The sequence below is a fragment of the Vitis vinifera genome, chromosome 4 (assembly GCF_030704535.1).
Source record: "Vitis vinifera cultivar Pinot Noir 40024 chromosome 4, ASM3070453v1".
NCBI lineage: Eukaryota > Viridiplantae > Streptophyta > Magnoliopsida > Vitales > Vitaceae > Vitis > Vitis vinifera.
Window position 1 is genome coordinate 193,685 of NC_081808.1, and position 13,595 is coordinate 207,279.

The following is a 13,595-nucleotide window of genomic DNA, read 5'->3' on the forward strand; positions in this document are numbered from 1 at the left end:
TGACTTGAAGGTTGATCATTTCCAATCATTTGTAGCAAATCCTCAACCCGAGACTCAACAATGTCACGTTGCTTAGTCAACTCTCTTATCTCTTTCTCCATCTTGTCAATCTGAAGATCTTTCTTTCACAGTAATGCTGTATGATCACAAGTTGAAGAAGCAGGGATTGGACTTCTCAATTCACTCGGTGCAAGGCAAGCTGTGCACCCTTTTGTCATGGCATCCGCCTTGATTTCATCAACTGTTAAATCGCACAAGTACCCAAGGCATAATTTGCATTTTCTTCCCAGCAAACAGTTCAACATTTTCTTGATACAAGAAACCTCAGTCACAGCCAAACCGCCACGTCTTATGGCATTCTCTATGCTTTTGGAGTCAGCAGCAAGGACATCTTGCCAGGTGGGAAAAGCAGACCTTGTCACGTGCCTCTCATCGTCCTGTATATCCAATCTCCCCGCGCTGGTCGCCGCCGGCAGACCAGAGATGACGTTGACGTCTCTGAGGCATCCCATTCTCATTTCGAAACCGCCTTCCATATGGCAACTCTTGATGACATGCTTGCATGTCTGGGGTTTTCCGAAGCGATGAACGACGGAACAGACATTGAAGAGCGGCACGTGGACACGCTGAGCGAGTAGGGAAGAGCACTGACCTGGATCAACTTGGTATTCCCACTGGCCTGGCATCACTTCTCCATTGATTCCACTGATGTTGATGTCAGCATAATGGCACGTTTTCTCCAATGATACCTTCTAGGAACAGCAATTGGTGGCTGGTAGTTGATACCACACTTGAATCCAGTAGGGCACCAATCAACAAGCTGGATAATGCGTTTTATCTTGACGGTGGCCACAGCTGCATTCACGCCCTTGGGCGCCACATTACCTCGGTATATCAGACAGCTTGCTATGTACTTGCCATGGCGTGGGTCACATGTAGCCGTCATAGACGAAGGCTCAAAGGCACTGTTGACGATTTATGAGCGGAGGGCATAGGTGTGACATGTGCAGGATGAGGATAAAGAGAATGGGTACAGACGGTGTAGGAAGGTATGGGTACGAGATTAATGGAATGGGTAGTGGGATAGGGGCATGAATGGCATTGGATTTGTTCATGGGTACAGTGGTTAAAAGAGTGGTGAGAAAAAGTGTCCATGCAAATAACAATTATACATGGGGACCCGCAATTGCAAACGAGACTACATTACTGCATCTCATGCTTGTTGATGTGTAGCGTGTTAAGTGGATATTCAATCCTTCTGCATTGAACCTGAACCTGGGCTTCTAATACTGCGACCCATACTCGTGGATGACACAGGCCCAGGTAACACTGATCGCGGCTTTGCTTCTGGTTTCTCACTATATTTTCTTTTCTTCTTGCTGATAGCCAGATCCCATAGAAGGGTAAGCAGTAGATAATCATCCTGATCCTGGTTGCTGGTGCCTTCAAGCCTGAATTCCTTCTGGGAAAGGTACCTTTTGACTTTTCACTGATTGCGGACTCAAGGACCTCTCATCACCCGGTGGACGATCTGCAAGCACAGCTTGAAGTACAGACTGCTTGGCTCCATTGCTTGCATAACCTTCACGAATTGCATTTATGCCCATCCTCAGCAACAACAGTAGGGGTATCGAAATCAGGTTCTCTTGCCGCTAACCACATAACTGGAACTCCAGCTTGCACAAGCGCAGTGGCCAAATCAGTTATAACAATTGTTTTTGAAGGCTTCACAGAATTTACTCTTAGACCCAATGAGATATCAGCCTCCGCTTGCTTGGATATCCAGACGGCCGAAGCCCACCTGATACATTTCCTTGACCTTGCACTCCCGGCCAGAACTGGTCTTCTCAACAAGCAAAGCTATGGCTGCTGCTGATACCAAACAGGTTTCAAACAAACTCACTCCCTCTGGACCTCACACAAGTAAGAGAGAGAGATGGGCTATGGAGTAGCTTCCCTGAATATGGCAATCACCCATTCTGAGCAAAATATTCAAGCGATTCTATGAGCAAGGCCACGACATCTTCCCAGATTCACAAAATGTGCCCATACAAAAACCACTAGCAGTACTAGCCAAGACTCTTCTCCTTGAGCGTACGAGTGACCACCGAGAATAGAGGGTAAACAACCATGAAGCAAGGACCAAAACAGAGTATAAAATGAATCCCCAGAAAACAATGACCCGAGCCCGTCTTATATTGAAGCCATAGGGATTATGCATAGGTGGGAAAAGAAACCAGATGAAAACGAGATTTAAACCATATGGGAATGAGATTAAAGGATCTCACTCAAACACACAAAGGATATCAAAAGAAGAATTCTCATTTTAAATCAAACCTCACATGAAGAACAGGGAGCGGATATGTCACAACACAGTCACAGCAACCCAAAAGAAACATTAATGGCAATCAAAATGAGGTCTAGCAAACGTACCTGAGAATGTTCCCTTTCTTTCCTCTGTTTAAGCTCTTCCTTCTCTGGATAACTCTCTCTAGCAGCTTTCCCCTAAGCTCCAGGGATCTCCTCTCTCCCAAAGCTCTCTGCTACTACTCACAATGCTCCCCTTGTTCTCTCCAGAAACCTCCTCTGTTTTCCTTAGCCTCCTTCTCCAGAAACCTCCTCTGTTTTCCTTAGCCTCTTTCTCCAGAAACCTCCTCTGTTCCCTCTCTCTCTCGTTCCCTCCCTCAACTATCGCCTCTGTCTGATTTTTCTCCCTTTTCTCCCTTGCAGCATCCCCGATTGTATATCCTAACCAACTCTGAAAAGCACCACCACCCTCTGTAACAGAAACCCTGCCTCCAAAAACTCCTAACCTCTTCCTCTGTAACCAGCCTCCAGGAACCTCTCACTCTCTAAAACTCGCCTCTGTCACAGAAACGCTGCAATATCTCCTCACAAACACGTCCAAAAAGCAACCTGCCCCCTGCAGCTGCCCGACGCTCCTCCATAACGGCCTGGGGATTTTAGAATATCCTATTGACAAGTGTCCTCTTCTAATTGCTTCTACCAGCTCCCTCTCAATGGCAAGGTGTGTTACCTGGTGACCAGTCTTCAAGCTCCACGTGGCTCCCTGAAATCCGGACATTTGGCAAATCAGGTTGTCTGAAATGCACCCCATCATGGGGTCTACACTTTCCTATTAATACCATAAAAAGGGTATTTGATAAATCAACTCAATGAGTTACTATCATTCAACTCATTAAATAAATCAATCATTTTTTTTATAAAATAATTTAATATCAAGATTTAAATTTTATTAAGCCCACATAATTAATTTATTTTGATTTTTAGATAATTTTTTTAATCTTATTTTACTTACATTTAATGAAAGTTTCTCTTTTATGACTCCAAGTTCATAATTCCTTTTTTAATTGTGAATATTTTGCAATTATTTTATGTACTTATAATACTTTTAGGTTTAATAAACAAAATTTATTATTTAAGATTAATGAAAATAACTATTAATTAAAATTAATAAATTTAAATATATTAATTTTATAAACTAAAAAAATTAAATAAGTTTAATCATAAAGTAAAAACCAAGTAACAAGTAATAAGTTTAATTTATTGAACACCTTCTAAGTCAGGAGAAAACGACTTCTAATAGTAATCGTGTAATACCACTTGCATAGACCAAAGATGAAAAAGGAAAAAAGATATTTTGAATGAAGTGTTTACACAACACAATAGGTAAATGTGTTTACAGCCTGCAAGTAAATTCAAATGCTTTTTTCACTTTTAAAATCTAGACGGATTTGCAATAAATAAATGCTAAATCATACAGCAGACAAATATAACTAGTGCTTGGCTTCTTAGAAATGGCATATGATATAAATGTTTAATTAAAAGAAATTTGCTTTCTTCCCCAAAGAAGCCATAAATGCAGAACTCATCTTCTGAGTCTTGAGTGTGTTTTCATTTCCAGACTTGGGTCGCAGCACAAGTGAGAGATTTACTCAACCTTCTGTTCCTTTCCCCTCTAATATTTTCAACCTTTTCATATGGGCTTTGTAGAGTTTCAAAGCTAAACTAATGACCCTTAATTTTCTTGGTGCAGATTTGGTTGCTAAGTAGATAACGGAAGGAGATGATGGCAAGTGAGGTTGATGATAATAGAGGTATTCAGAATGAGGTCTGTGACTCTGGTTTGGGTTCTCACAAAGTTGCAGATGCAGATTTGGACGATGATGGCAGACCCAGAAGAACTGGTATGCTTTTGGTTGCTTGTACATTAAGCAGGGTTTCTTTCCCCCCCTTTTTTTCTTAATCCAAGCTGTATTTCTCTTCTTCTCAACAATGGGCAAACTTCTTTCTCGTTCTAGGTGTGTTACTGGTTTGGATTGATAGGATCTCATTAATTGACTTTTATTCATCTTTCTTTTCTCTCTCCTGTAATTAATTTGATACTGCTAATTTTTTTGGAACAAAAAATAGCGAAGTATGTCACTGTGTGGATCATAGATGAAGTTAATTTCAATTAATAACACACCCTCTTCGAGCATGATTTTGATTAGAGTACTTTTACCTGATAACACTTTTGTTTAGTAGTAGTTTCATTAAAAATGCTTTCAGTGAGAATTGCTAGTACTTGATCATATAAACCCAAAAAGTGTTTACTAATGTTTTTGGTGAGGTTTTCTAAAACAAAAAAAAAAAAAGAAGTAATTTTTGGAAGAATCAGCTGTCTATAAGTGCTTTCAAAAATTTGAAAACGCTTAAACCCTCTCAAAATAACTCCTAAATATGCTCTAAGCACGCCTGATAATTATCATTTTGATGCATATATTAGGGTCTCTGTGGACAGCATGTGCACTCGTAATAACAGCTGTTATAGGCGCTGGAGTGCTCTCGCTCGCCTGGAGCCTGGCGCAGCTTGGATGGGTTGGTGTATTAGTTCTCATAATATTTGGCATCATCACATTCTACACTTCCAATCTCTTAGCAGAATGTTACAGATGCCCAGTCACTGGCAAGAGAAACTATACTTATATGCAGGCTGTCAAAGCCAATCTAGGTATTGTTAATCCATACTCTCAATACACATGTATATTTAAGTCATTTTGTAAATTTTTTTATTAAATTTCTCTAAAATTCAGGTGGAAAAATGTATATGGCTTGTGGGTTGGCTCAATACAGCCTCCTAATTGGACTGGCAATTGGCTATACCATCACTGCAGCAATAAGCATGGTGTAAGCTCTCCATAAATAGAGTGAAGGCCATTGCATTTATGAATGTGTGAATAGTGATTTTATGCTAATTAGGAAATGTGTGTTTCAGGGCTATACAGAAATCGAATTGCTTCCACAAAAGAGGCCATGAAGCCCCTTGCGAGGTTTCGCATAAACCATACATGATAGGGATGGGACTCTTTGAAATTGTGGTGTCTCAGATACCGGATATTGGTGAAATGTGGGGGCTGTCTGTCATAGCAACAGTTACATCTTTCGGGTATGCCTCAATTGGAGCTGCACTCGCCTTTTCAACTGTCATCTCAGGTAATAAAATTTTGATTATTGCCAATGATTGGAATTTGGAAATTATTTCCTTGGCCTTGTTCTTCCACTTAAATCTGCCACTAAAACAGGGCATGGAAAGAGGACCAGTGTGACTGGTGTTGAGGTTGGGCCGGGCATAACTGCAGCTCAGAAGATGTGGAGGATGTTCAGAGCAATTGGAGACATGTTGTTATGCAGCTCATACTCTGCAATTCTGATTGAAATCCAGGTAAACAGAAACATATTATTCAAAGCTTTAGTTGGGCTAAAATGCTTTGATTAATTTCCACCTAAAAACCAAGGAACATAGCAACCCCGTAAAGAGTATATTCATAATGGATTTTTGTTAATTAACTTAGCAATTTTCAGGATACATTGAAATCTTCAGGGTCAGAAATCCAAGTAATGAAGAAGGCTAACATGATAAGTGTGTCAACAACAACCTTATTCTACTTGATTTGTGCTTGCTTTGGCTATGCTGCATTCGGGAACAACGCCCATGGCAACATGCTAACTGGCTTTGGATTTTACGAGCCCTTCTGGCTCATCGACTTGGCCAACACCTTCATTGTGATGCACCTTGTGGGAGCATACCAGGTGAAAACACATTTTCCAAAACCATTCTTCTAGATGGAACTGTTGGATTAGTAATATGACAAGCAAAAACGAATGAAATTCTGAATTAAAATTAAGCCAAAAACAAGTGGACCATGCTAAGATTGAAGCCCCCTAAATGGAACATGTAACTTGTTACAGGTGGTTTCACAACCAGTGTTTGGTGCAGTTGAATCACAGATGAGAAGGTGGTGGCCAAGGTCCAAGTTTGTAATTGCTGAGTACCCCATAAGAATTGGGAAGAAAAACTTCAACATGAGTATCAATTTGTTAAGGCTGACTTGGAGAAGCATGTTTGTAGTGATTATAACTTTGCTGGCTTTGGCATTGCCCTACTTCAATGAAGTGCTGGCACTGCTTGGAGCTATTAGTTTCTGGCCACTGACAGTTTACTTCCCAGTGAATATGTACATTGTGCAAAAGAAGATCAGTCGATGGACAATTAGGTGGTTTGGGCTGCAGTCACTGAACTTTGTGTGTCTGCTTGTGGCCTTGGCTGCAGCCTGCGGCTCCATTGAAGGGTTTGCTGAGGCTCTCCATATCTTCAAGCACTCCTAATTAAACAATAATGCAACAGTGCCTATGTAGAAACGATCAAACAGCTTATGCTAGCGATGTACTGGCTTCTTGCAAGCATACATAAAATTGGACATGTTCTGCAATCTTGAGATGCTATACTTAAATAATTAAGCGCAGAGGTTGTTCACACTAAGCAGAGGCTTGTTCAGTTTATTTATTTATTGGGCCCAAATATTTTTGCTTTAACCCAATCTGTTCGCTGTAGGCGAGAAGCAAATATATTAATGAAAGACCACAACAATATAACAATTCACACACAAAGATATATAAGGTTTTTTTCGTGGTTTGACCAATCATACATATCTTAATGAACCACTATGCCTATTGTCATGAATGAGAGATAACATGTCACTATTCAATATAAAATATTACATACGATAAAAATAGATACAATTAATTTGAAAAATCTCGCATCCCTGACTCTTTGTATCCCCACCTTAAACCACATATTTTTGTTCTATTAGACATCTCTCACTCTTCCTCATATTTCCATTATGAATTATGAGTCTTCTTCTTTTACTTTTTTCCTTGCGTCTCTTTTATAAACTTTTTAGCCTCAAGGACTAGAATATTTACATAGATATTTCTCCTAACCTTCATTATTTTATAAAGAATCTAATTATAATCACATATAAGCTTAGAAAATATTTTATATAATATTTCTTTTACAAAAAAAAAAAAATCATATTTCTAGACTAAAATCATTGAAACGACATATCATATCTTGATTGGCGTAGGATGTGGTGTGATATGTTACATTTTTGTGCCAATCTAATGTATAATTAAGAGTGAAATAAAATAAAAGAGACGAGATATTGTATTCACTCTCTCTTACTCATGTCTTTTACACACACCATATCTTCTATACACATGCACAATATTTAATTTACGACACGCATTTGAGCCCCAGAGACACTTTGATGAGATATGTATTTCCCCTCTGATTATGAGTTCTTTTCTTTTATCCGTTTTTTTTTCTTTCTATTTTCATGATAGGCTGAAACCAATAAGAATTCAATTAAAATTTATGGTGTCGTATAAATGCCATTCATTTATTTTTTAATTTTTTTTTAGAAAATAATAACAACTTCTATATAAAATGTAGAAACTTTTATTTTTTATGGATGATAAAATATAGAAACTTTTAGGGAGAATTATGCTTCACACCTACTTTGGGCGTGATAATTAATAAAAAGTTCTCCAAACACCCATAATTGATTACAACGATTTGAGATATGAATAAACAAAAATACCCATTTAACTTATATATACCTATCATTTTTGTTTTTATACCACCACTCTTTACATGCCACTTCCATAAAATTTTCTCTTATTTAATAATTTTTTATATTTTTTATTTTTTATTGTTTTTTTTAAACTCTTTTAAAAATAATCGAAAAATCAACATTATTTTCTATTTTTAAATTATAAATAAACAAAAATTATATTAATGATTCAAAAACTATTTTGGAAAATACTTTTAAAAAATATTAATTTAAATGAATAAAAATTATCTTGTACATTTTAGAAGTAAATAATTTAATGATTAAAAAACCATTTAAAATAAATATGTTTACTATTTTTTTCTTTTATACTAAAAAATATTTTAAAGTTTATTTTTTTTGCTATTATAAAATAAAATGATTAATTTTTTTTTAATCTTCTTTCTTTCTTATTTTAATAATTTTTTGAACATAGACTTTTGGTAATATAATATATGAAATGTTGCAAATTTGTTTATTAAAGATTTTTTTTTAATGATTTGAATTAATTGAAAATTTATTGAAATAAGAAAAAAAAAAAGAAAAAGAAAGAGGATGGATGAAGAATTCTTATTTTAAATATCCAATTAAAATGTTTTTGTATTTAGAAATGGATTATATCAATACATAGTATAGCAGAGACTGATTTTTTCTCATATAAAAAGGACATGTTTACATATTTTAAATCAAACTACTGAAATCATGTTTAATTGGTGCCACTGTACAAAGGTATTCACTAATTGTATAAGGAAAATTCATTAAGAGTACAAGGGGTGTAAAATATTACAATTTGTAAAATATTTCAATCGATTTTGAACCACTCCGTTATTTTCCTTGTCACCCATAAATTACATGTTCATGTTATGCACTTTATTTAACTCTCACATGAAAATTCCAATACTTTCCCCAGTAATGATGTTTGGGGAAAAAAATTTAACCCTAATTCATCCATCATTTTCTTAGTTAAACCATTAGAAATATGGTTAATATATGTTTGTGAACACATTACTTAGGAGAGATATATTACACCATTGTACAATGGTATTACACTAATTGTACAAGGAAAATGTATTAAGTGTATAAAAATGTATAAGGCTACCATTTGTGAAAGATATTAATCGATTCTGAATCACTTCTTCATTTCCCTTATCACCCATGGATTGCATATTCATGTCATGCACTTTATTTAACTCTCACATGAAATTCTGATACTTTCTCTAGTAATAATGTTTGGAAAAAAAAACCTTAACCCTAATTCATTCACCATTTTCTCAACCAAACCATCATAAATATGATTAATAGGGTCTACACATACCTATGTGGACACATAACTTAAAAGGGATATATTACGTCATTGTATAATAGTGTTATATTAACTGTATAAGGGAAATATACTAAGTGTATAAGAGAAATGTTCTAAGTGTACAAGGGTGTACAAGATTATCATTTGAGAAAGATTTATATCAATTTTGAATCACTTTTTTATTTTTTTTTTGTCACCTAAGGATTGAACACTTTTCCCCCACACATTCCTTCACCTAAAAATTGTTTCAATTTGAAATTTTAAATTTCATCATCCAAAATTTGTAATTACATATTTTGTTTGAGTAGTTTTAACAATATTTTTTAAGATGTTTAAAAAATATTTATTATATATTTTATAAGTTTGAAAAAAAAATATATTTATGAGGTGTTTAAAAAATATTTACTTAAAAAATGTAGTAATAACAATTTTTAACCATGGATTTCCAATATTCAATTTATTAGTCATGGTTTTTAGGAGAAAAATAATTGGTGGAAATTGTGACACCTCATTAGCTAGGAATTAATTTACATGGTCTCACCAATTAATACGTGAGAAAAAGGTAAAGTGAATGAAGAGAGAGAAAAATGGAAAGAAAGAATGAGAGAGAAGTAGGAAGCCCCATTGTTTTTTTTTTTTTGACAGCCAAAGGCATTTCAAGAAATTTTAAAAGGTAATATCCTTCAACTCAATTTTCACTCTTTGGTCTTGAACTCAAATATATGGGATATGAGGATCTTGGGCCAATTTTCAAGTCCAAGTAGGTATAAAGCACAATTCTCCCAAACTTTTATGTAAAAAATATGGACTTTTCTTATATCCTTATACATTTTAAAATTTTAAGATAGCAAAATTTTTAAATTAAGGTAAGTCTTTCAAAAGTTTTATATTTTAGTATAAGAGTTATTACTATTTAATAAATAAATAAAAGTGAAGTGCATCCATGTATACAACACCAACTTTTTTGTTTTTAAAATATAATATTGTTTATTTACAAAACTTTGAATATTTTAATTATTAATAGTATAAATGAAGAAATTAAAATTATGTGTTTAGAATAAATTGGGGAGATATCTTCAAAATAAAGCTAAATATAAGAGAGATTTAAATATTTAACATGTGAAAGTATATAAAACTTGTAGCCATCTTGAGAATAGCAAGTTATAGCAACCACCAAGAATTAGCAAAACCCCCCTCATTCCAGGCGCGCGACAGTTTTGAATCGATAGGATTTCAATCTGACTTTTATTCATCTTTCTTTCCTCTCTCTTTTGTAATTAAATTGACACTGCTAATTTTTCTCAACAAAAAATTGTAATTAAAATGTCTTTGTGCGGATCATACGGTTAATTTCAATTGGTTAAAAGCCACTTTTAGTTGATAGTGTTTTTATTTGCTAATGGTATCATAAAAAATGATTTTAGTGAGAATCACTAATTTAGTATTTGATTATATATCAAAAGAGTATTTTATTAATGTTTTTGGATAACAAAAAAGATGGTTTTTAAAACAATCATCCATCTATAAAAATAAAAAAGTGCTTCCAAACATTTTAAAATACTTATTACTTTCTTAAAATTGCTTTCAAAGGGAGACTAAGCATTCCTAATAAGACTTGTTTGCAAGCATGAACTCTAGGTTTGTTGCGTATATTTTGGAGTACTCTTCTTCACCCAACCTAGAATATTTCTTAATTTATTTTGTAATATCATGTATTCAAATTCCCAACCCTACTTTCCTATGTTCAAAATTCTTTTTTTGGGTCTTTCTTTTTCTTGCTTCATTTTCTCGGAGGGATAGAAATTCCTGCAAAATGTCAATTATCTGACTAAAACCATGTCATTATTTCAGTGTTGAAGATACCATTATGCAAAAATTAGAATTGTAGTCGGGTGTGGTTGGGTGAGAATGAATTTTTTTTCAACAAATTTGTAACTTATATTCACTCCATTTTTCTACTTTCACACTATGTATCATAATTTATTTTACATTATTGAATGCATTTGAATTAAATAAATTATAGTTTTAATATTAAATATATCATCTTTTATTTTATTAATCCTATTTTGAAAAATTACTATCGTTTCATTTTTAATTTTTTTTATATTTATCCTTTTAATTTTATTTAATTTTGAATATTTTTATTTAAATTATTAAAAATATAAATTTATCAAAAATTACTAAAATATAAAAATAATAATAATGAAGTTCTAATATTTTATAAATTAAAATTAATTTGGTTAGATAAATTATTAATATAATTTTACATAAATTAATATCAATAGCAAAAAATTGTCACCACAAGTAATAAAATTTTAGTAATTAAATCTCAAATAAAATATTTTATATAAATCTTAAAAAAAACTTTAATTTTTTATTTAAAATGTAATAAACATGTTTTAATAAAAGTAGTTTTTGATTTTTAAAATAAATGAAGATAAATATATCAAAGGAATTTGAGATAGTTTTTCTAAAAAAATTTGATAAATATTATCCTTGACCATACCTACGTCAATTACTCTTACAAAACAACTTGAACATATATATTATTTATTATTTTATTATTTGAAGTTTTTTCAAGTATTTCCATAAATTTTGAACTATTTTTGTCCCATCAATATTTCTAATATATTTGTGAACTCCAAAGACCAATACATCCCTATTTACCTATATTTTCATCCTTGTGTATGAGCTAGTTCCGCTCCACTTTGCTATCTTTATTTGGCTACCTTAGGTAGTGAACCAAGGTAGCGAAATTACCTAAAATTGTTTATCCTTTTTTTATTCTTTCTCTCTCACTTAACATCTCCTCATACAAAGGTCTTCAAGACACCAAAAATAGCCAAGTCATCTTTTCAGCCTAAGAGTAAGAATTATTCCACATCAAAAACACTTGATTTGCCATTCAAGATAGCATTCATGACATATGAAATCAACGGAGGAAGAAGCATTACAACCAATCAAAGCAATGATTACTATATTAGAATGATATCTTTAGTTATTATATTAAAATTATTTTATTAGTATTATTATTTTTGAAGTAAGGGTAAAGTAATTTTTATTTTTGTGTTATCTTTATTTAAATTCTAATGGTATTGTACCTGCTTTCAAATACTTAATAATAAAAAAATCCTAAATTTTCTTTTCCTTTTTTAATCTTTGAATTTTTTTTGAATTTCAACATGATCTAGGTTGGTTGGAGGAGTGAATTACTATGTAAAAAAATTGTCCAAAAGTACGACACCTATCCAGCACTATATGCACAAAGACCCATCTAGGATTCCCCCCTTCTCCACCCATTTAATTTTAGATACCCATTTAATGTCTTTAGTTCCATTTTTTTTTTAAATTTTCTATCTATACAACATCAAAATGCCAAAAAAATAAAATAAATAAAACAAGAATTTTTTTCTCAATCATTTTGTGCAATATATTTATGAATTTGTTCTTGAAAATTTTGAAAAAAAATGATTAAAATTTGAATATTTGAGCATTTATTTTTCCTTTTTTTTTTATATATATATATAAAGATAAATTATTTATTTATAAATTCATTTTTATTTTTCATGATAAATCAAATGTAAAAATAAAAAATAAAAAATCATTTTAAAAATATTTTTTCCTTAATTATTTTGGAATCAAACCTTGACATAATAGATGTGCGGTCTGTTTTCCTAACTATCTATTATTTTGTTGTCATTTTTCAACGATAGTCTATGGATACTACGAGTGCATTTGAGAGTGATTTTATAAAACGTTTTTAATATTTTTGACATTTGAATAATAAAATTTTTTAAGTATCATAAATATTAAAAATGTTTTCTGAAACAGACTTGAAATTTTAGCTCCATGTTGACCCAATCCCTTCTTTCTATTCCCCACTTTATTGCCCTAATGCTATCCGCAAAAGGAAAATAGGAAAAAGGAATTCACATTTTTCCCGCCGTGTAAGGTATGCAGGGGTATAAAATGAATGAAACGTCGTAAAATGGGGCCCTTGGAGTAGTACTAACTAATATTTGAGCCCCTCATACACGTCTTGCACGTTATTCTGCGTATGCTTTCTTACTTAAAAAAAGCCAATTATTTGAATTGAAATTCAAACGGGTAGTTGGAGGAAAAAGCCAATTATGTAACTTGAACTTCAACAAGTAACAGGAGGTTCTTTTTCTAAGTTATGGTTGAATGCAATGTTTTCGGCATCCAATTTACTTTTGAATCGAATGATTTATTGGTCGGATCAATAGTTAAACAAGTGATAGTATAAATATATAATTTATAATATTTAATTTTATTATATTAATTATTTATATTAGTTTTATGATTATCCTGTTAAATAT

The 13,595-nt window shown here is 32.9% G+C and overlaps 1 protein-coding gene across 2 annotated transcripts; it reads left to right on the forward strand.

The window, feature by feature from the left end:
- The first annotated feature begins 3,831 nt into the window (after positions 1-3,831).
- LOC100250828 (amino acid permease 8) lies at positions 3,832-6,823 on the forward strand. 2 transcript variants are annotated; one of them, XM_002277944.4, is made up of 8 exons: positions 3,832-3,943; positions 4,058-4,208; positions 4,790-5,014; positions 5,097-5,190; positions 5,279-5,496; positions 5,586-5,725; positions 5,866-6,093; positions 6,253-6,823. In XM_002277944.4, exons 2-8 carry the CDS (start codon positions 4,088-4,090, stop codon positions 6,667-6,669), a joined length of 1,443 nt encoding a protein of 480 aa, XP_002277980.2. In that variant the 5' UTR covers positions 3,832-3,943; positions 4,058-4,087; the 3' UTR covers positions 6,670-6,823. The 2 variants fall into 2 exon arrangements, with proteins under 2 accessions (XP_002277980.2, XP_059592104.1); XM_059736121.1 differs by lacking the exon at positions 3,832-3,943 and having other exon boundaries at positions 3,957-4,208.
- The last annotated feature ends 6,772 nt before the right edge of the window (positions 6,824-13,595 follow it).